Source organism: Postia placenta (genome assembly GCF_002117355.1).
Source record: "Postia placenta MAD-698-R-SB12 unplaced genomic scaffold POSPLAscaffold_13, whole genome shotgun sequence".
In the NCBI taxonomy this organism is placed as follows: domain Eukaryota; kingdom Fungi; phylum Basidiomycota; class Agaricomycetes; order Polyporales; family Adustoporiaceae; genus Rhodonia; species Rhodonia placenta.
The window spans coordinates 1-17,657 of NW_020169844.1; the positions used below are offsets into that span (position 1 = coordinate 1).

General features: G+C 52.2%; 9 protein-coding genes across 9 annotated transcripts in view; 3 read left to right on the forward strand and 6 right to left on the reverse strand.

Moving 5' to 3' along the window:
- Nucleotides 1-134: 134 nt before the first annotated feature.
- On the reverse strand, nucleotides 135-817 carry POSPLADRAFT_1059818 (hypothetical protein; the record flags this gene model as incomplete). The annotated part of the gene is made up of 4 exons (XM_024481195.1): nucleotides 135-248; nucleotides 302-425; nucleotides 512-531; nucleotides 611-817. The coding sequence occupies 4 exons, from the start codon at nucleotides 815-817 to the stop codon at nucleotides 135-137; spliced, it is 465 nt and encodes a 154-aa protein (XP_024335507.1).
- A 206-nt stretch (nucleotides 818-1,023) lies between these two features.
- On the forward strand, nucleotides 1,024-1,497 carry POSPLADRAFT_1152018 (hypothetical protein; the record flags this gene model as incomplete). The annotated part of the gene is made up of 4 exons (XM_024486610.1): nucleotides 1,024-1,106; nucleotides 1,168-1,205; nucleotides 1,267-1,335; nucleotides 1,415-1,497. The coding sequence occupies 4 exons, from the start codon at nucleotides 1,024-1,026 to the stop codon at nucleotides 1,495-1,497; spliced, it is 273 nt and encodes a 90-aa protein (XP_024335508.1).
- Nucleotides 1,498-2,459: 962 nt separating this feature from the next.
- Nucleotides 2,460-3,314, forward strand: POSPLADRAFT_1172943 (hypothetical protein). Its single transcript, XM_024488206.1, has 4 exons — nucleotides 2,460-2,620; nucleotides 2,674-2,793; nucleotides 2,850-3,039; nucleotides 3,089-3,314. The coding sequence occupies exons 1-4, from the start codon at nucleotides 2,498-2,500 to the stop codon at nucleotides 3,133-3,135; spliced, it is 480 nt and encodes a 159-aa protein (XP_024335509.1). The 5' UTR covers nucleotides 2,460-2,497; the 3' UTR covers nucleotides 3,136-3,314.
- Nucleotides 3,315-4,040: 726 nt separating this feature from the next.
- Nucleotides 4,041-4,618, reverse strand: POSPLADRAFT_1035844 (hypothetical protein; the record flags this gene model as incomplete). Its single annotated transcript, XM_024477106.1, has 2 exons — nucleotides 4,041-4,199; nucleotides 4,259-4,618. The coding sequence occupies 2 exons, from the start codon at nucleotides 4,616-4,618 to the stop codon at nucleotides 4,041-4,043; spliced, it is 519 nt and encodes a 172-aa protein (XP_024335510.1).
- Nucleotides 4,619-4,947: 329 nt separating this feature from the next.
- POSPLADRAFT_1071165 (hypothetical protein) lies at nucleotides 4,948-7,461 on the reverse strand (the record flags this gene model as incomplete). Its single annotated transcript, XM_024482425.1, has 6 exons — nucleotides 4,948-5,264; nucleotides 5,319-5,535; nucleotides 5,587-5,919; nucleotides 5,983-6,981; nucleotides 7,037-7,114; nucleotides 7,164-7,461. The coding sequence occupies 5 exons, from the start codon at nucleotides 7,459-7,461 to the stop codon at nucleotides 5,447-5,449; spliced, it is 1,797 nt and encodes a 598-aa protein (XP_024335511.1). The 3' UTR covers nucleotides 4,948-5,264; nucleotides 5,319-5,446.
- A 549-nt stretch (nucleotides 7,462-8,010) lies between these two features.
- On the reverse strand, nucleotides 8,011-8,494 carry POSPLADRAFT_1035846 (hypothetical protein; the record flags this gene model as incomplete). The annotated part of the gene is made up of 2 exons (XM_024477107.1): nucleotides 8,011-8,171; nucleotides 8,263-8,494. 2 exons carry the CDS (start codon nucleotides 8,492-8,494, stop codon nucleotides 8,011-8,013), a joined length of 393 nt encoding a protein of 130 aa, XP_024335512.1.
- A 1,595-nt stretch (nucleotides 8,495-10,089) lies between these two features.
- Nucleotides 10,090-12,809, reverse strand: POSPLADRAFT_1151402 (hypothetical protein; the record flags this gene model as incomplete). The annotated part of the gene is made up of 5 exons (XM_024486528.1): nucleotides 10,090-10,435; nucleotides 10,490-11,209; nucleotides 11,269-11,424; nucleotides 11,476-11,881; nucleotides 11,933-12,809. The coding sequence occupies 5 exons, from the start codon at nucleotides 12,807-12,809 to the stop codon at nucleotides 10,090-10,092; spliced, it is 2,505 nt and encodes an 834-aa protein (XP_024335513.1).
- Nucleotides 12,810-13,175: 366 nt separating this feature from the next.
- POSPLADRAFT_1184395 (hypothetical protein) lies at nucleotides 13,176-15,491 on the forward strand (the record flags this gene model as incomplete). The annotated part of the gene is made up of 7 exons (XM_024489078.1): nucleotides 13,176-13,227; nucleotides 13,282-13,407; nucleotides 13,453-13,501; nucleotides 13,555-13,695; nucleotides 13,746-14,991; nucleotides 15,047-15,098; nucleotides 15,156-15,491. 7 exons carry the CDS (start codon nucleotides 13,176-13,178, stop codon nucleotides 15,413-15,415), a joined length of 1,926 nt encoding a protein of 641 aa, XP_024335514.1. The 3' UTR covers nucleotides 15,416-15,491.
- A 1,611-nt stretch (nucleotides 15,492-17,102) lies between these two features.
- The window catches only part of POSPLADRAFT_1151798 (hypothetical protein), a gene marked incomplete at both ends in the record, with an annotated part of 2,085 nt that continues 1,530 nt past the window's right edge, over nucleotides 17,103-17,657 (reverse strand). The window contains one exon of the mRNA XM_024486583.1: nucleotides 17,103-17,169. Within this exon, the coding sequence (XP_024335515.1) occupies nucleotides 17,103-17,169 (67 nt within the window). The remainder of the gene's footprint in view (nucleotides 17,170-17,657) is intronic.

A 17,657-nucleotide genomic window follows, 5' to 3' on the forward strand; every position in this document is an offset into this window, starting at 1 on the left:
GAGACGTCTACCATGAGCGCGATGTTCCTGAGCGGGGCCATTGGGCGTTAGCCGGGCAAGCGGCTACGCGCTCGGGGAGACGGCTTACTCGACTCCCGGACCCATGAGGTCCACGCAGCGTTCGAGCGTCCACGTCAGGAAATGCAGTTGACGGATCGATCCCCCGTGTTTTGTCTGCTCGGACGCAGGTAGAGAGCTGGTCGCCCGTCGACGTCGTATCCGAACAGTACCTCCTTTCCTGTCGTTGCCTGTGCTTAGGTTGTCAGCGACTCCGTGTATTAGGGGAGCACAAGGGGCGTACCTCGGGTTCGACGTGTTCATGGGTGATGAGGCCGTACAAACCGAATTCGCGCCGCCAAATGAGGGTCTCTTCGAGTCGCTTTATAGCCGCCTTGGAGGATGCCCACTTGACCGCCCGAAGATATCTGTGGGCAAGTCAGCTATTGGAAAATTAAACAGCCAAGGAAAGATGCAATCCCGGCATAGTCGTGTTGTTGGAGAAGAGCCATACCTATGCATGCATTCGTATGACTTTGAGATGAGTTAGTCGACGCCTGAATCGGCGGCTTGGACCGTTTCCCCGCGGCGCGTCTGGAGCAGACGTACGTACCAGCCAGAACTTTTCTTCGTCTGTCAGAGCCCCATCCTCGACATTCGGCAGCACGTAGTCCTCGTCCTGGAAATGCTGCAGCACCTCATCGAACGGCTTTTGCTGGCCAGGCTTGAGCGTGTACTCCTGCGGGAAGGACAACAGCTTCTCTGGTATATGCGGCACGGGGAGCGGCTCGTAGCACTTCTGTGAGTCCTCGACGGACATGTCTGTTGCAAAGGCGCGTAATGGACAAAGGTAACTGGTAAGCGAGTAGAGACCGAGGCCGGCGCGGTCCTTGACATCTACCATCCCGCCATCACGTGCCCCGCGTACTGATCGATCATGGGCGCCTGTCGTAGTCCACTGACGACAGTGCGACGCTGCAGCCTACACCGCACGCGACTCACCTCACTGCGCGAACACTTTCTATCATGGCGAGCAAACAGACCCGCCTGCGTGCAATTGCGCTCTACAAAGAGCTCCACAGACTTGGCAGACAATATCCGGACCCGTCGTGCGTGCTTATGTGCCAATGATGTCCGCGTCGGTCGTCTGATAGCGCACCCACTGAGTAGATACAACTTCCACGGAAAGCTGCGCGGATTGTACGAGAGTGAGTGCGTGCGCACTGTCTGTGGACTCGGCAACTGACAATTACCCGCGATGCGCTACAGAGAATAGAAACTTGAGCGATCCGGAGGAGATTGAGAAGGCTCTCAAGCTGGGTGAATACATTCGCAATGGTGCGTGGGTCCCCGTCTTTCCCACTTGTATTGACGCTGTGTATATGTCCAATGCTGACCTTCTTTGCGATGATCGTAGAAACGCTCGCCCTCTACTCCCTCCGGAAATATCGACATCTGAAAAGGATGTATCCTGAAGACTTGACAATCGACAGGCGATGAGCGAGCATCCTCATTTCTACCCTCCTTTAAACCGGCGCAGGCGAAAGTATCCGGTCTAACGCCGGTCTCGGCCGACGACGCGGCATGAAGCCTATCCCGAGCAACTCTCAGCAGGAATTCTCTTTCCCCTGCTACCGTGGATCATCGTTGCGGCACATTCGTTTACAATGGCCGTCCGTCACCACCAGTAGAAGCTCAAGCCCGCGCTATCTGTGAAGACGGGCAGAGACGGGAACCTCGTCAACGCGTCCTGGATGCCGTAGGGAGGCACAGAGATAATGAACAGCGGATCATGAGCGAGCAGGTTTCCTTGTCTTGAGAAATAAGGGGACAGTGTGAGTGACATCAGCACACATCGTTCATTTTTAGGCTACTGTATGCTAGACTCCAGCGTTTCGTCTCTGCTGGTAATGCATGACGCCCCAGGGCCTATTTGTCTTTGTGATATGTTCTTTTTACGGTCAGTGCCGCATCAAATCCGTCGGCATGACGAGGGTACCGCAAACTCCCGGAAAGGTAATGTGCCTTCCCTATTTGGCGTCTCTATAGGCCGTAGGCTTGGAGCTGCAATTAGAACAGTGTGCTGTTTACTTAACACCATGTTGTTCGCGGTCAATCGAGAAGGCATAAGTGCTATATTCGCCATGCTATGTTTCGAGAGTGGCGTACGCTGCTCCTTGTATGCTAATATTGCTATCTCGGAGCTACATTCAGGCCTAAACCCCAACGACTGCCGGCCGGTCATACGAAGACCGTGCGCCGTGCGGACGCGCCTTGCCTCCATGTTCAGCGAAGAGGAAGCTGGGGTGGTGGCGTCAAGCTGGGAGTACGCTATGACGTCACGATCCACCTGCGGCGGACGTCATGCCTCCTCTTCGCGCCCATATATATGCCCGCCTCTTTCAAAACCTGCAATCACTGCCTCCCTGTTTGTTCCATCATCTCTCACCACAACCCAACAACGCACTCGCATTCCTTGTAACCGCACAACCACATCATAATGTCCGCCATGATCTCTCTCGCTGCTCGTGCCGCCGTCAAGCGTGCTGCCGTAGTGCCTAAGCCCAGCACATCTGCGTGCGCACCCAGATTCTACTCGAGCGCACACGGCAACGACCCGGAGGTGCAATCATTCTACCATTGACTCGAAAGCCGTTCGCTAATCATCCTCAATAGGTTTTGGAGACCGAGAAGCACCGTAACCTGAGCAATTCCCAGCATAAGACGTCCACTACCATCCCCGATGCACCCGGCTGGAATGAATACCTTTCTAGCAATTCGGAGGCCGCTGTGAAGGTCTGCAGCTAGCATCTGGCACAGTGTATATTTCTCTGACCCTAATGCACATTCAGGCAGACCGCTCTGATGCGACCTACGATGACATGCAGGCCTCCACTGTGAAGCATATCAAGGAACGACACCACCCCAGCAGCTCTCCGGATGCGAACCCAAACGACCAAGCGACGAACACCTCCCGCATGTCCGAGGGTGATGTTGTTGAAGCAGTATATGAGCGCGAGGAAGTCTCGGGTCCTCTAAAAGGTAACAGTGGATCCAGAGTGTCCGTGGAGGAAATTGATTATGTCATTAGGCGCGGGCCCCCGCGCGCCCAGTGAACGAGAAGCCAAGTCAAAGTGAGAAGGTTGTGTACGACTATATGCATGAGGCTGGAGTGTCTAGGGTGTAGCTGTATAGTCGCTGGACCTAATTTGTCCACGACGCCTATGTACGTTCCATGATGCATTCAATGGTGTGTCCATCGTATCGGCATTCCCGGTTAGCGGACTGCTTGTCGATAAGTGCCGACGGAGGCGGCGACGCAGATGGACGCAAGGAGCAGCGGGCAGGGCTCTCCGCGACCACTAAATGGTAGGAGTTCGATGGATTTTGGTATCCGGCACTGTCGTTGATGCATTGAACGACTGGAACGTCCGTGTCAAAACAAAAGGATGCCTTTGAAGAATTGCAACATGCGGGGAGATTCCGCGAATAACTAGCTCGACTCACTCACATTTAGGTAGCTCCGCACAGAAGTTTAGAGTTTGAGATACATCGCATAGTGGCTGAGAAAGTCGCGCTTGCTCGACCTTCTTGTTACCCTCACCGAAGGAGACGAAGCAGTTCAAGATGCTGCACGACGGCCCGCAGTTATGTTCAATAGCTGTGTCCAGATACTGCTAGATGTCTTTGATATGGATGGTAGAAGATTGTACACTGGGGGCGATGTGAGGACCATTTAGAGTACACGACTTCTGTCTCGTACACACGTTGGCACGTAAACATTCGAAGTCCCTGATAGTATAGGAAAATACAAAACGTCATAGAAAGAAAATCTGGAGTTGAATGACTACATTGCGAGCGCGGACCTGAGGTAGCTATAACAGCGAGTAAGTGGTCTTGTGCCCAGCCATGTCGTTCTCGCATCCCACTATCATGGCAGAAGGAAGGAACAAGAAAGAGACGGCCATGTACTAGACCAGCGACACAGAATGTGTAGATGCGGATTCGCCCGAGAGGACGCTAGAATCGACAGGACCTCGGCTTCATTCCAGCTGTGGCACGCGCTGCTTTCGTTCTGTCGCCTTTGGGACCATAGCTAACTTGGTGAGAGCAGACTCCGGAAAGATTCCCTGCGCCACAAGCGCATTCACCAGCTCAGTTAGCCAGGTCTGGCAGTTCTTGATCTCGACTCTGCCCTGCTTCTGAGGAAGGGGGGCAGTTGAGAGCGGCATGTCTGGGAAAGACAAATGATCGAACTAACCTCATTCCCTGCTGACTTGAGGCTCTTTGCAGGTGGATCAATCAGAACCGCCTGCTCCTCAATGGCGTCGTGGGCGACAGTCTCGATGAATGGTTTCCCATCTCCGAGTCCATCGCTGTCGACAACATGCCGATGCTCGACATCGGCGATTTCGAAGAGAGCGTGCTTCCGCTCTTCGACGCTCTTGTCGTAATATCTCTGAAACTCGAGGTGAAAGCCCGTAGCGGGATCACCCTCGACCTGGATAATGGTGCCGATGTTCTCGTCGGCGACGCTGGGGACCCAGAGAGCCCAGTGGTTAGGAAACAATCCACCGGCATCGTAGCTGGCTATGTAGACCTTGCGAAGGGGAGCGGCCATAGTATAACGTCGGGTGCGCCACATAAAGCGCGAACCGCAGTTCTGAACGCCCGCGTTGCAGTTACAGCTGATTCCATAAGTATCGTTAGATCTAGACCTGTTGAACTCAATACGTGCGTAAGCGGACTTCGGGCGGTAATTGGCGGGCCGTGAAAACAGCGGCCTACTTTGGTAAATTGTGGCTGTGACAAAACACCACTTGAAGATGAACTCATCATTCTGAACGTTTCTGTTTCCTTGATGAGATATATATCGATGCACAAAATATAAGGGCACAAAGACGTGTAAAAACAAAGGAAGTTTGTAGTGAGCATTTCAGAGACCGACAGTACTATAGTAATGTGCAAGTAGGCTAAAGTAGTCATATGAGATACGAAGTCCAAGGTGGTCATATAGGCAGGTTGGAACGTGTTCAGTTTCGAAGAGGGGAGGAGGGTGCGTCGGAGCGGATGAGGGGTTTCCAGGAGTCGTTAAGGGGAAGGTGTCCACATCGTACACCACAGCGCACGTGTCGCTCAAAATCCTCAATGATCCTTCCCCAGTGTCCTCTCCCGCGGTAGCATGGTCCAAGCTATTCTTGGCTATTCTTGCCAGTCGTAATCAGTCGACGTAGTGGTCCAGATGGTAGTGGTGTGTGTAGGCGCTTCTGGTGGATTTGGGTTGGCAGAACCAACTTCGGAGTACGATTCATTAACGTAACTTAAAGCTCCTTACACCGTGTTTAGCGTTATTCGCAGGAGGGAATGTGATTGCTTGACTGGTCGTACTCTCTTGAGCTGATGCGCTCACACTGAATCCTCGCAGATGCGACAATCGATTGCCATGCGTCTACCATGACGTATGATACAGCGAAGCCTGTCCAAAGGCAGGCAGCTCTTTGGGTCCAGGATCTTCGTCAGGTTTGAAGGTATATCGGACTTCAGCTCCAAGTCAGTTGGCAAACTGTTCACAGGGATTTGCGCACTCACAGAGAGTATGTTCACCGGCATCAAAGCAATAACCGAAGAAGTCCTCTCCATGGAACGCTTTGATAGGCCAACCCCGGTCCTCCTCATCGTCAAGTTCATTCTCTCCAACGCGGTCGTCTGCCCATGGGGGAATTCGCGCCTTTCTGTAGTCGTGTGTGTACCCAAGACGATCCATATACTGACACTCCGTTGCCGCAAAAAGACTTGAGCTGCGGGTATCCCATGCCATGGACACAACCGCATTGTTGCCTGTAGAGAGCTCGTAGATGGCAGCACGTGCGCGAACATCCCACATCTTAATCTGTTGACTGGTTTCTCCCCCTGTGAACAAACCTGACCGATTCAAGCGAGAAGGTCAGCACAAGCAGGCGATGGTCGGGGGACTCTGGGACGTACTCGGGAGGCCGTCAGGGTGAACAAGCACCACGTCCGAGCATGGCTCAGCTTGCTTGCCAGAGTTAAAGGTCATCACGGGTAGAGGATGACGAAGATCATACAGCCTAGCATAGCCGTCGCTGCAAGCAGTAGCGAATAGATTTGCGTCGCCTTCGCTGGTCGAGAAACTCGTTGTGTCGCCACCATGTCCGAGAAACCGTGACGCGACCTGGCCTCCATGTTCTAAGTCGAGCGCATAGCATCCATATGCACGATCGAGGCGTCCGCTTTCACCACAGAGCATCCAACTAGTGGGTTCATGAAGACGCCAGGACGAAGGCATGAGATTAGAGTCAGCAAACACAGCGACTGAAACTAAAGGGCTGGCACGATCGTCATGTTGGTTGTCCGCGTCCGGCGTTCCCTCGCCAGTCTGTTTGTCATCCAGCATTTGCGTTAGATCGATATTCCAAACAAATGCCCTTCCCTTTCCAGCACGTACGAGCCGCCGGTTAGGCATGATGGCCACATCACGATCGCAGCCATCTGACTGGAGCGTATACAACGCTTTCAACGGGTGCCCCGGATTCTCCACTGAGCGCGAGCCTACTTCATAAGCCTGTATACAGCGCGAGTCGGCCACGAATAGAAGCTTCTCGTCTTCGTCTGTGGCCACTGCATGGGTAATATCCGATAGCGCAGGTCGGAACGACGTGTTTTGGTCCATGTATCCTGGATTATCGAGATCATACCAGTGTACGACAGGGTCAAGATTCTTCCAGCCTCCGGCAGCAGTTACAGCCATAAAAGACGAGCGCGGAGAGATGACAAGGTTTGAAGGAGAGTAGATATGGTCGCAAGTAATTCCACATCGAGCCTGATGAATGACGGTGGCTAGCCGTGCGTCGGGCGTCACAGTTACTGCGATGTCAGGACGAAACCTAGAGAGACGGGTCGTTTCTCCGTGCGGTTGAGAGGCCTCGTCCCATCTTCCGGGTCCAGGAAGCGTGGGTATGGGTTCTGTAAGAGCGCAAGTCTATTCTTGCGCATCGTTTGACAGATATAGGTAGCGTACTCTGTGTGCCGTCCTCGCTCTTGATCCGCGAATACCACTCCTGAAATAGAGGAACTAAAGTATCGACAGTACTCTGACCTGTACGACATGGTAAGACCTGTTCACATAGTGACTAACGTTCACATACCAAACGGCATCTGAAGAGAGTCGGCGACGACGGGAGATTCATCATTGTGGGCAAACGACGGCAGAAAATCGAAAAGATCTTCTTGATCATATGCTAGAGCGATGCCATGGTTGAGTATGGCATGAGATCTCTCTACAATAACGGATAGATCTGTTGCATCGTTGGCGTCGGCCTCGCGGACAACGGTGCATATGTCGCATAGAAGCTGTAGGAGTTCGTTGGCCGAGTCATTGGTCGAGAAACGAAAGTCGTCAAGGCATTGCTGTAGATTTTCGATTCGAGACAGCCATGAAGACATGGTAGTGCAAGTACGATTGCATTGGAAGGCTAAAATCACCACAAAGTATTACTTATTTCAGACGATATTTGAGATGGCATCGCGTACCACGTGTATCGTGGTTTACACGAGACGCCTACTGAACGCGTCGCAAGTGTCTACGGGTGTTACGGCATCCTGATCGCACACGGGTCACTACTCAAATGTCTCAATTGATTCGATACGGAGAAGTATGCGTAGATACCGCCGCGGGCATTCATAAAATAAAAATCTCCTTGTGCCTATATTTTGCAAGGCAGGCAGGTTTAACACTAGTAGTCTACGACGGAAACAGATGTTTTACCACGGCGAGGGGAAGGGCCTATCCTATCCGTACGCAGGCATCCGCCTTGGAGATCAGCATTTACCTTGAAAGTGTATCGGACTAGGACGCAGCTAGATTGCGCACGAATACCATTAAGAAGAACCTCACATAAAGAGTGTTACCCAGCATCAAAGCAACAGCTGAGGTGATTATCTACGTGAAACGCCCGTTCAGGCCAGAAACACTGGTCGCTGATCATATCATCTTCATCTTCGTCGTTCATCTAGTCTTCGTTGCGAAAGATTGTACCCGTAGGATTTGTACTCGTCTGCCGCAAATAGTAGCTTCCTGCCCTCGTCTACAGCAATGGTGTGGGAGAGCTCCGACAGGCCAGATTTGAATGATGTTGTCTGCTCCCAGAAATCGTCTTCGGCCTTAAAATTATAGTAATGAAGAACAGGGTCGCAATTCATTTATTCCCCAGATGCAGCGAGAACCTGAACCGCTCGTAGACGTACCAAGACTCATCTGGAAGGTACCGTCGACGAGGGGAGCCGCATTCGTGTGAGAGAAAATAATGGGACAAAGTGAAACAGATTCGCATCGCCCCAATGCAACGCAGTTCCGGGTGATGCTGTGAGCCCTTTGCGTGCTGCCGGCATCAGCATCGCGCACAATAGCGCAGGCGTTGCTCAGGATCTGTACGAGATAGCCTGCATCGCCACTATCCTCCTTCCGGGTCAAGGTCATATAATCGTCGCTACAATTCGTCGAAGCGAACAAGCCAACGAGACATGGTGGAGATCAAGACAGAGACGTTGGGCGCTTGTCGCGTCTGTGGCACGCGGTAAACGCGATTGTGGCACGCGACTTCAACTTGTACAGACTGATACACGTCTTTACTGTAACGCGTCATTTATAGGATATACTTCGCGTACTACTACGACCTTCCGAGTCTTGATCGTAATGATCTCGTCTTACAGCTTTTTGAAGACGAGAGTTACCCGGAATCATGGTCACGGTAATCAGATTCTCGCATGATGGACGGGTCGTGTGCAGAATCAAAGACCAGTGTGTGATACTTTTCCTTATTATTCGATCTTTCGTACGGCAAGGCCGTCCAAGTCTGCGCAGCATAATCGATGACGCAGTGAGGCCATCGAGTCTACTTATCTAGACCGTTGACGGCGCTCGCAAGAATGTCGGAAGGAGTACATGTGTTCTTGCCTACATAGTACCTCTCGTAGGTTAACAATCTAGCGGATATATGCAGCTGTTATCGTACTGATCAAGAGAGTCTCCTGACAACCAGCATGACCCCATGACGACATCGCCAAGTCTTATCATCTGTATCGACAATCACGTTCTCAAATACTGCTATATCTCCAGATATACCGCCATTTTTCTTGCATCGCACTGCTCACTGACAGACTTTCACGATGATGAAGCTCGCAGTCACCGGCTGTACTGGTCGAGTCGGCCAACGCGTCGTGATAGCGGCTTTGAAACAGGGGCATGCAGTCGTGGGCATTGACGTCGCTCCCAAGGACTTAGAGTTCTCAACGAATCTTAGCTTCAGCTTCATACAGGCCGATTTGCTGGAGTATGAGGCTGCACGGGATGCTTTTCAAGGATGCGATGCCATCGTTCAGCTGGCGGCGTGTTCGAATCCGGGTGATTATGTCGCAAATACGCACAACAGGTACCTCGCTCTGCCAGTCCCGCAGCATGTCTACAATAGCTAAAGCATTTGTACAAGCAACGTCGTAATCAACTGGAACATATTGCGCTCAGCTGCTGAGGTCAACTCTATCGTCCGGGAGAAATTATGAGTCTGACGCACACTCAACAACAGCTGGGGATCAAGCGGGTCGCGCAAGCATCGTCCGTGAATGTGGTTCAACTTGTGTACAGTCTGCGTCAGGATATCAAGTACTTCCCCATCGATGAAGACCACCCGTGCGAGCCAGACGAGCCCTACGGCCTATCCAAGCTGTACGACCGCCTGTGGTCCTTCCGATCTTCTGCTGATATATGCTGCAGAATTGCGGAGATGCAAGCCGACACCATCGTCCGCCGCTACCCGTTCATGCGCGTCGCCAGCCTTCGATTGCATTGGTCGTGTCCGACGCGCGCTGCCGCGAAGCGTGACGACTCGGTGAGACGGAAGAACGACCTGTGGGGATACGTCCAGGAGGACTGCGGAGCGGAGGCGTTCCTCCTGGCCGTATTTGGGGAGAATGACAAATGGTCGGGACATGAACGCTTTTTCATTGCTGCGCCAGATCTTGCGCATGACGAGGATACACTGGTATTGAAGGAACAATTCTACCCTCACGTTCCTATCAAAGAAGGAAAGGATTTGAGCGGAAAGATGGGATTCGTCGACTGTTCGAAGGCGGAACGTCTGTTGGGGTGGGTACACAATTACCGAGAGGAATAGCTTGTTGAGAATTCAAACACGATTGAGTTGTGCATGCGACAGTGCATGCTGGCAGAGGATGGCTATGCCGGGTGCAGGAAGGTTTCCAGCTGTATAAGGGCATCCTCAACAGGGTTTGATACGGTAAGTGATAGTTACATACGTATTCTTCGTAGTACCCGAGCACTTCCCTCAGCTGTTTGCGCGATATTTCAGCCCTGAAAAGTATTTCATCGTCCGTGCATTTGCCATCGAAGTACTGGTTTATTCTTTGGGCAAAGCGTCAGCAGGCACTAGAGTGGATGCTACGAATTTATACGCACTTTTCGAAGCGCCTCGCGATTGCTGGATCCTTTCCTTCCGACATTTCTGTCAGCCATAGGCTCTCCAGCCGTGTCGCACGGGCAGGATCGCTGATGATGGATGAGTATGGGTTGTTGTCCACGCTGCGATACCAATCCTCCCGATCAAACTCCTCCCCAGACGAGCCAAACTCATCCTCATATTCGCCCCTCCACTTCTCCGCGGCGCTGTCAGAATGTGTCGCATCAACACCGTGCTCCCGTGCGGAGAACAATTGCGCCTGCTTGCGCGCGCTCTTCGGCGACAGTGACAGCCAGTTCGTCCCGATGCTTGAGCCAGAGGCGGTACCATAGCTGGAGGCCACTTCGAGGTGATCCGCCTGCCTTGGTGTGTCCGAAGAGCCCGTCTCCGTGTCGTGGTCCGCACTTTGTGAGCGAGCGCGGATGCGGTCCCGCTTCGCTCGCGCCATCTCGAACTTCATCCGGACTCTGTCCTTGAGGTCTTCTGTAGCCACGATACGAATGCGCAAGTGGAGAGTGATCAGGAGGTCGCGCTTTAGCATCCATACGACTACTTCTTGATACAAGGGTATGAGCTCCTTGGACCCGACGACGGTTGCATAAAAGTGGTTTGCGGTCTGCTGGTGCGTGGCCATCGAAACCATAGATAGTATGCGTGGCAAAGGTGGGACATTGGAAATGGCAAATGCCCGGTCAAATTCACTGGACAATTCGGCTAGTCTGCGCTTCCGATCCAAATTACTCAGTCATGTAGTTGCAATGAACGCGATTGAACTTACGGCGCGCCCAGCTTCTGAGGAATCGCAAATACTGTTTTCAAGCCGTGGTGTACGATGTCGACCAGTTTTGCCCGCCGGTGATGCACTAACCATCGCACAATCGGGTATACTTGAGACTCTAGATCCCAGTCTAGCAAACTGGCCATGTCCGCAAGCCTGCTCGTAGCACATGTTAGCGCCTCGTGCAGCCAACATCGCGCTACTCACGAGAGGCTGATGGATGCCAGATCCATGAATTTGAACAACTGCTCTGCGAGTTCGCTATCCTCAGCGGATAACTGCGGTGTCCTCATGTATGGGTCCTCATCCTCGTCATCTAGTCGCAAAAGCGCTTTCCAAGGATGCAGTGCGATCGAGTTATTGGAAGGGCTTGAGTCGCCCCATATATCAGCGAACCCGTCGTCGTCTTTGCGATAAATGTTTCCTATGCCAAACACATTCTCTGGATGCAGCAGAGAATCTGTATATGACGGGAGTTGTAGTTCGAGAGGCAAATCGTGGATGGTGATGCGAGCAATCGAACGGTCCTTAATTGCTTCGTAAAGACTTTTCATGGCCGAAGCAAGTGATGACATTTTAAGCGCCGCAGCCATGTAATCCATGAACGAGTTGCCTGTAGCCTATGTCAATGCATGCACTGACGTGCACAAACAGTGTGACGAACCTCTCCCCATGTACTCGTCCCTCAGCGTGCCTAGCGCATCACACTCATTCTCGACGAAGTTGTACAAGACCTGCTCTTGATATAGAACGGCAGTAACTGTGAATGCTATATGCTCATAGACCACATTGAAGTATTTGTACACTGCCCCAGAAGAGGACGAAGACGGATCGGGACGGTCGAGAACGAAAGCGAGATGGAACGTTCGTAGCCAGAAAGCACCATCTGCCGAAGGCTTGCTGGTCTCAGATCGTTCTGGGGTAAGTGAATGTTCTGCGAGTTGGGGCGTTTCGCCCTTTTTGGAACCTCTCCCCCGTGGAGCCACCTTGGTCTTTTCTGGCTTGAAGCGCCATGAGCCGTCTGGCTCAGCACAAACAGGATGGCCTATACAGGCGAGATCATCCACCATGAGGCCGAACTTCTGGTGACATATGGAGTCGTTTGGGCACAGTAATCCGGCGAGGAACTCCCCGTGGTAGCCGAGCACACTGTCATAATCATCATCTGCAGGGAGAATAGCGGGCCCATCTTGCGCAGCCCCATCTAGCGAGGACCTTGATGGAGAGGGTCGTCTCGAAGTGGCATGAGAGCGAGAATGCGAGACGGACCTTCGGCGAGAGGCATTTGGTCTTCGCCAGATATAGCCCTCCTCGTCACCACGCAGGACCGAAGCCGGGCAGACCTTTTGGCCTTCGTTGGTGCTATCAGAGGCGTTGGCGGCTCTCCATGGATCATCCCCGTAAGCGCATGTGATGTCGTGGTTTGGTCTGGGACGAGCAAGCCTGGGAGCAGACTCGGGACAAGGGGGCCACCGGTAGACGAGATTGGAGCCTTTGGCAGAGGATGTTACGAGCAGGATAGCTACGAGAGTCTCACACATCTGAAGACTGGGCTTCGTTCCAACGGTTGCATGCCGGTCCAAAGGGGCTGCTCGACGTCGCGGTCGTTGACAAGAGGACGTCGGGCTCTCGATCAATGTGATCGAGCATTATGGGCGCCAACTCCACAGCGTCGTTGAACTTGCTCGCAACTTGTCCGTTCCCTTCCAGGACCCTCTTCTGTCGCGCTACTGGCCGGTCGTCCTTCCTACACCCTTGAACAAATACACGGGGCTTTGGATCTGTATCCGTGACGGCAGACGACCGAAGAGAGAGCCCTCAGGCGCTTCCTGCACCAGGTTTGACATTCGGACTTGTTGTTAATTTATACAAGCGGACCTTGGTACGCTCAGACTATAGCTCCTATAATGCACAATGACTCTATCGGATATTATTTTGTGTACTATTGTTCCGGACATGGTGAGTAGACTGTCACAGATCATCCACAAATTATCATTGATCCTACCAGCGCAGGATATGGACATGCCACCCGAGTCTCTGCGTTCGCGTGTCATTTACTTAGACTACAGCCACGACCTGTTGTACACATCGTCTCTTCCGCCCCCAAACATGTATTTTCCGACAGTATAGCCTTAGGAGGTACGTGGCATTTTGTCGCCTCGAACCTTTCTGACTCTCAGGTAGCTCTATATCGTTATGCGGACATAGACCCAGTAATCGTGCAGCCTTTAGCGTAAGCTGTGGTCTTACAATTGTATGTTAGGCTCACTCGTATATGTCTGGTAGGTACCGCGTTGACCGCCGGAAGAGTATTGAAGTCTTGAGGTCTTTCCTTCTCAAAAAAGATCACAAGGTCTCCGACGAATCTCAGTGGCTCAAATCTATAGGCGCCGACTGCGTCCTCAGTGACGCCGCGTTTCTCGGCTGGTGCGTGTGCATATATGCGCCCAAATTCCATGCACTGATAACACCACTAGTCTTTCCGCGCACGAGGCAGGCATACCTTCTGTATTGATAACGAACTTCTCCTTCGACTCGGTATACAGCTACCTGTCCACCTCGCTCATAGATGCCGTGACGACACCGCCACCCGTGGAGTCTGACAGCCTACAGATGCAAATCGCGAAGCTGCCTCCAGACGTGCCTATACCCCTAGATGAACTTTCTCCTCTCGTTGGCCAGATTGTTCAAGGATTCCGCTGTGCGGATCTGCTCCTGCGGCTGCCAGGCGCCATACCAATGCCATCATTCTCTATAGAGCCTTCATTACCTTCCGCAGACTGGGTTGACCCCGCATTCCAAGTATTCAAGCCAGACGTCGTCGCTCACCTCATGGCCCCACCCTCAACACATACCTTGCACCCCCAGATACCGTTCTCCAACAAATTGGGTCCCAAGCCAGTGGGCCGGGAAATGCGCTCCGCTCCGCTCATAGTACGCTCGCCTAACCCCTCTGTGTATACAAGGGACGGGCGTTCTCACCTGTTGGGATCTCTCGGCGTTCCCAGTCACTTGCATGACTCTGGCGCCACGAAGATCCTCATCGTCTCTTTCGGTGGGCAGGTCTTCCACAAACCCCAGAGCCGTATACACAGTCGATCACCCTCTGCCGCCAGCACCCCTGGACCGTTTACCGCTGCAGCGACGAGATCGCTGAATGGAAAGTTACGTGACGTGCCGTATGCCAAGCCGTCCGACATGTCAAAGGGCTATTTCCCTGATCCTAGCACGCTCTCGGTCGCTCTGCGCTCAATCTCTTTGACCGGGCATGAACATCGCGTGTATCCGTCACCTGGGCTTATGCCGCCAGCAGCGCTCAGAAGAGGGCGGGCAAAATCGGTTCTCCAGATACCTGGCGCCCCTCCTAGTACAATTCCCACCTCTCCGCCGTCGAAGAAAACGATGTCTCCGCCCATGATAGACGCACCAAAATTTGAGTTCACCACAATGCCCCCGTCCCCGGATCCCAAGACAATCATACGGGAAAGGGAGGACAACGGCCCTACGTCTCAATTCGAATGGGCTGTCGAAGACGACGAGGGATTGGAGGAGCCGGAACCTCGACTACTTCCTGACGACACATGGATTGCGATTGTATGCGGCGTATCAAAAGAGTGGGGGACAGAAAACGGCGAGGAGCTACCAGAGAACTTCTTCGTCGCTCCCCGTGACGTGTACATGCCAGATCTGACGGCCGTTGCGGACGTGTTACTGGGCAAACTGGTGAGTCGTCACAGGCCCTGCAACTCAAGTCGCTCGTTTGCTGAGGGCCTACCAGGGTTACGGCACAGTGTCCGAATGTGTGGACGCATGCACACCGTTCGTGTACGGTAGGTTGATCTTTCGGCTTCGACGGCGGGAAATTGACCAGTGCTTATTGTGCACAGTGCCCCGGCCGCTTTTTATTGAGGAGCATGGCCTGCGTCAACTCCTCGCCACGGAAGGGGTTGGTGTCGAATTGTCGCGGATATCCTACGAGATGGGAGAGTGGGCTGATGCCGTCGAAGAAGCGTGGCTCAAAGGAAGACACGCAAAGGAGAAGAAACGGAAAGAGGGCGATACTGGGAAGAGACACGAGGAAGGTAGACAGATGGCGAACGAGTTGGTGCGGTGGCTGGAACATTGGAGGCTAGCGATCTCATCATGAACTTAGCACTTTGTTGTTCATTTACCTCAGACCACTGTGATGTATACTGTGGTTTGAATACAGCTCAACGTCTCCGAAGTTCGGTCCTGAACCCAGTCTCCTACCCAGTCTTATGTGGGTGGTTGAGGGGCTTTATCCTAGAAATTCGGAAAATGTTATGTTCTAAGACATATACCATATATAGTTATTATCTACATGTCACGTGTTAAAAGATCCACCACCCAATCAACCTTATTCCCCTCAACCACCCACAGAAGACTGGCACAAAACATTTGTAAACAAATCAGCCACAGGTCTGCCGCTGTGGCGCACATCGGCAAAAGAGGGCGGACTTCGAATATAACAAAACTAACCATAGCTGACCGCACATGTACTGTCCACTTTGGGTAACAAGGATATTGCAATCATATCGAACCCACAGGCGCATCGCATCTTATGCTAGCGTGAAATTCTGTTGAACATGGTGCCATCTGAGTATCTAGATGCCATTATAGATACATTGACAAGGCTTAAACACATCTCGTCAATGTAATCCTCTCTGTATTGGACCCGAATACACCAGACCACCCAATCAGAGCTGAGCTGCTCATGGCTTTTCTGCAGCTTTTATTTGCATACCAGAACTATCCTAAATCATGTTGTTACACCACGGATTTCATCGCAAAGGACTATATCAGTGATGCAACACAATGCACCTGTGGGTTCGATATGATTGCAATATCTGTGTTACCCAAAGTGGACAGTACACGTGCGGTCAGCTATGGTTAGTTTTGTTATATTCAAAGTCCGCCCTCTTTTGCCGATGCGCGCCACAGCGGCAGACCTGTGGCTGATTTGTTTACAAATGTTTCATGCCAGTCTTCTGTGGGTGGTTGAGGGGAATAAGGTTGATTGGGTGGTGGATCTTTTATGACATGACATGTAGATAATAACTATATATGGTATATGTCTTAAAACATAACATTTTCTGAATTTCTAGGATAAAGCCCCTCAACCACCCACATAAGACTGGGTAGGAGACTGTCCTGAACCTAGTTTTGAACTGCAAACTGGCTGAAGGTTCGGGCATTAGGGCAGAAGGTTCAGTTTGGGGCTCATGAGCTTCCCTAAGAACAAGGGGGGGGGGCAGTGTTGGCATGGGGTGGGATTTAGTATGGTGTCTACTATTAGAATTTGTGACCTGTGGTGTTGAGTGGGCTGACCTGACACATTCTGCACTCATTGGGAAACTAATTGGAAAGTGATAATTACATACTACACAGCCAGAACTTCTATTAGCCCACGCTCAACCTACGCCTCGCGCGCGGCAGGAACAAAACACCTTTTGTCCTGGCCACAAGTGTACTTTAGCCTTGATACAAAACAATTTGTTTGAACCTGATCTGAGCCATCGATTTGACCCAGGCATCAGCCACCATGCCATTGCCCTAGAGATAAGTGTTGCGATTGATACAACGGTCTATACTCCTATATCGATGCCTGACTCGTAGACGACGAGCGAGGGCTTATGGACAGTGCGTCGTCCTGAAGATCGAGCAAGGAAGTCGAGAATGACCACTACCCCAAGCGAGGAGGAGCAGAGACTTGAATGAATAACCAGGTCGAACTTAGGGTTTGACCAACTAATGGTACAGCTATTTATACAAGTACCGGCTACGCACGGACCATTGTATCTGTGTGGTCGTGTTTAGTAAAGAAAGAAACGTAGTGGTACGATACCGGGTATGAAGTGCACATGGACCCCATTATGTAAGCTACATAATGTTCAACCTGCGGGTGAGTGCTAAGACAGGCGCCAGTATGGGCGCTAGTAGTACAAGGAATAGAACGGAAAGACAAATGTTTCATTACCCCCCTGCCAGAGTCGAAGTCCCATTCGACTACTTACTGCTCACCATCTCCATATAACTCCCAATCTACGCCGTCATCCTCCTCTTCGTCGAACCACTCCTTGCGCGCGTTCCTCCCCACGTTCTTCCATTCCTCGCCAGAGAGGTGCTCCTGACGCGGCCAGGAGCTGTCCCACGTCCATTGAGTGGTGTCGGGTGTCCAGTCGGGGTCGACTTTGCGAAAGATGACGGGTGTATCGGGGCGGGGGCGCAAGGGTCCCGCGACGGGACTGGCCAGGGGTTCGGGGTTAGCGCTGCGTGGTGGAGGGATAGGTACCACTTTCGTCTGTCTTTCTTTCTCCTTCCTCTCCTTCGCCTCGTTGATGATTCCCTCGAGGAACACGTTGTTGATG

Excerpts from the sequence above, each read along its gene's own strand:
- POSPLADRAFT_1172943 (XM_024488206.1), top strand. The coding sequence starts at position 2,498 with ATGTCCGCCATGATCTCTCTCGCTGCTCGTGCCGCCGTCAAGCGTGCT. Across the intron at positions 2,621-2,673 it reads CACACGGCAACGACCCGGAG|GTTTTGGAGACCGAGAAGCA; the intron begins GTGCAATCATTC and ends CATCCTCAATAG. Across the intron at positions 3,040-3,088 it reads AGTCTCGGGTCCTCTAAAAG|GCGCGGGCCCCCGCGCGCCC; the intron begins GTAACAGTGGAT and ends TTATGTCATTAG.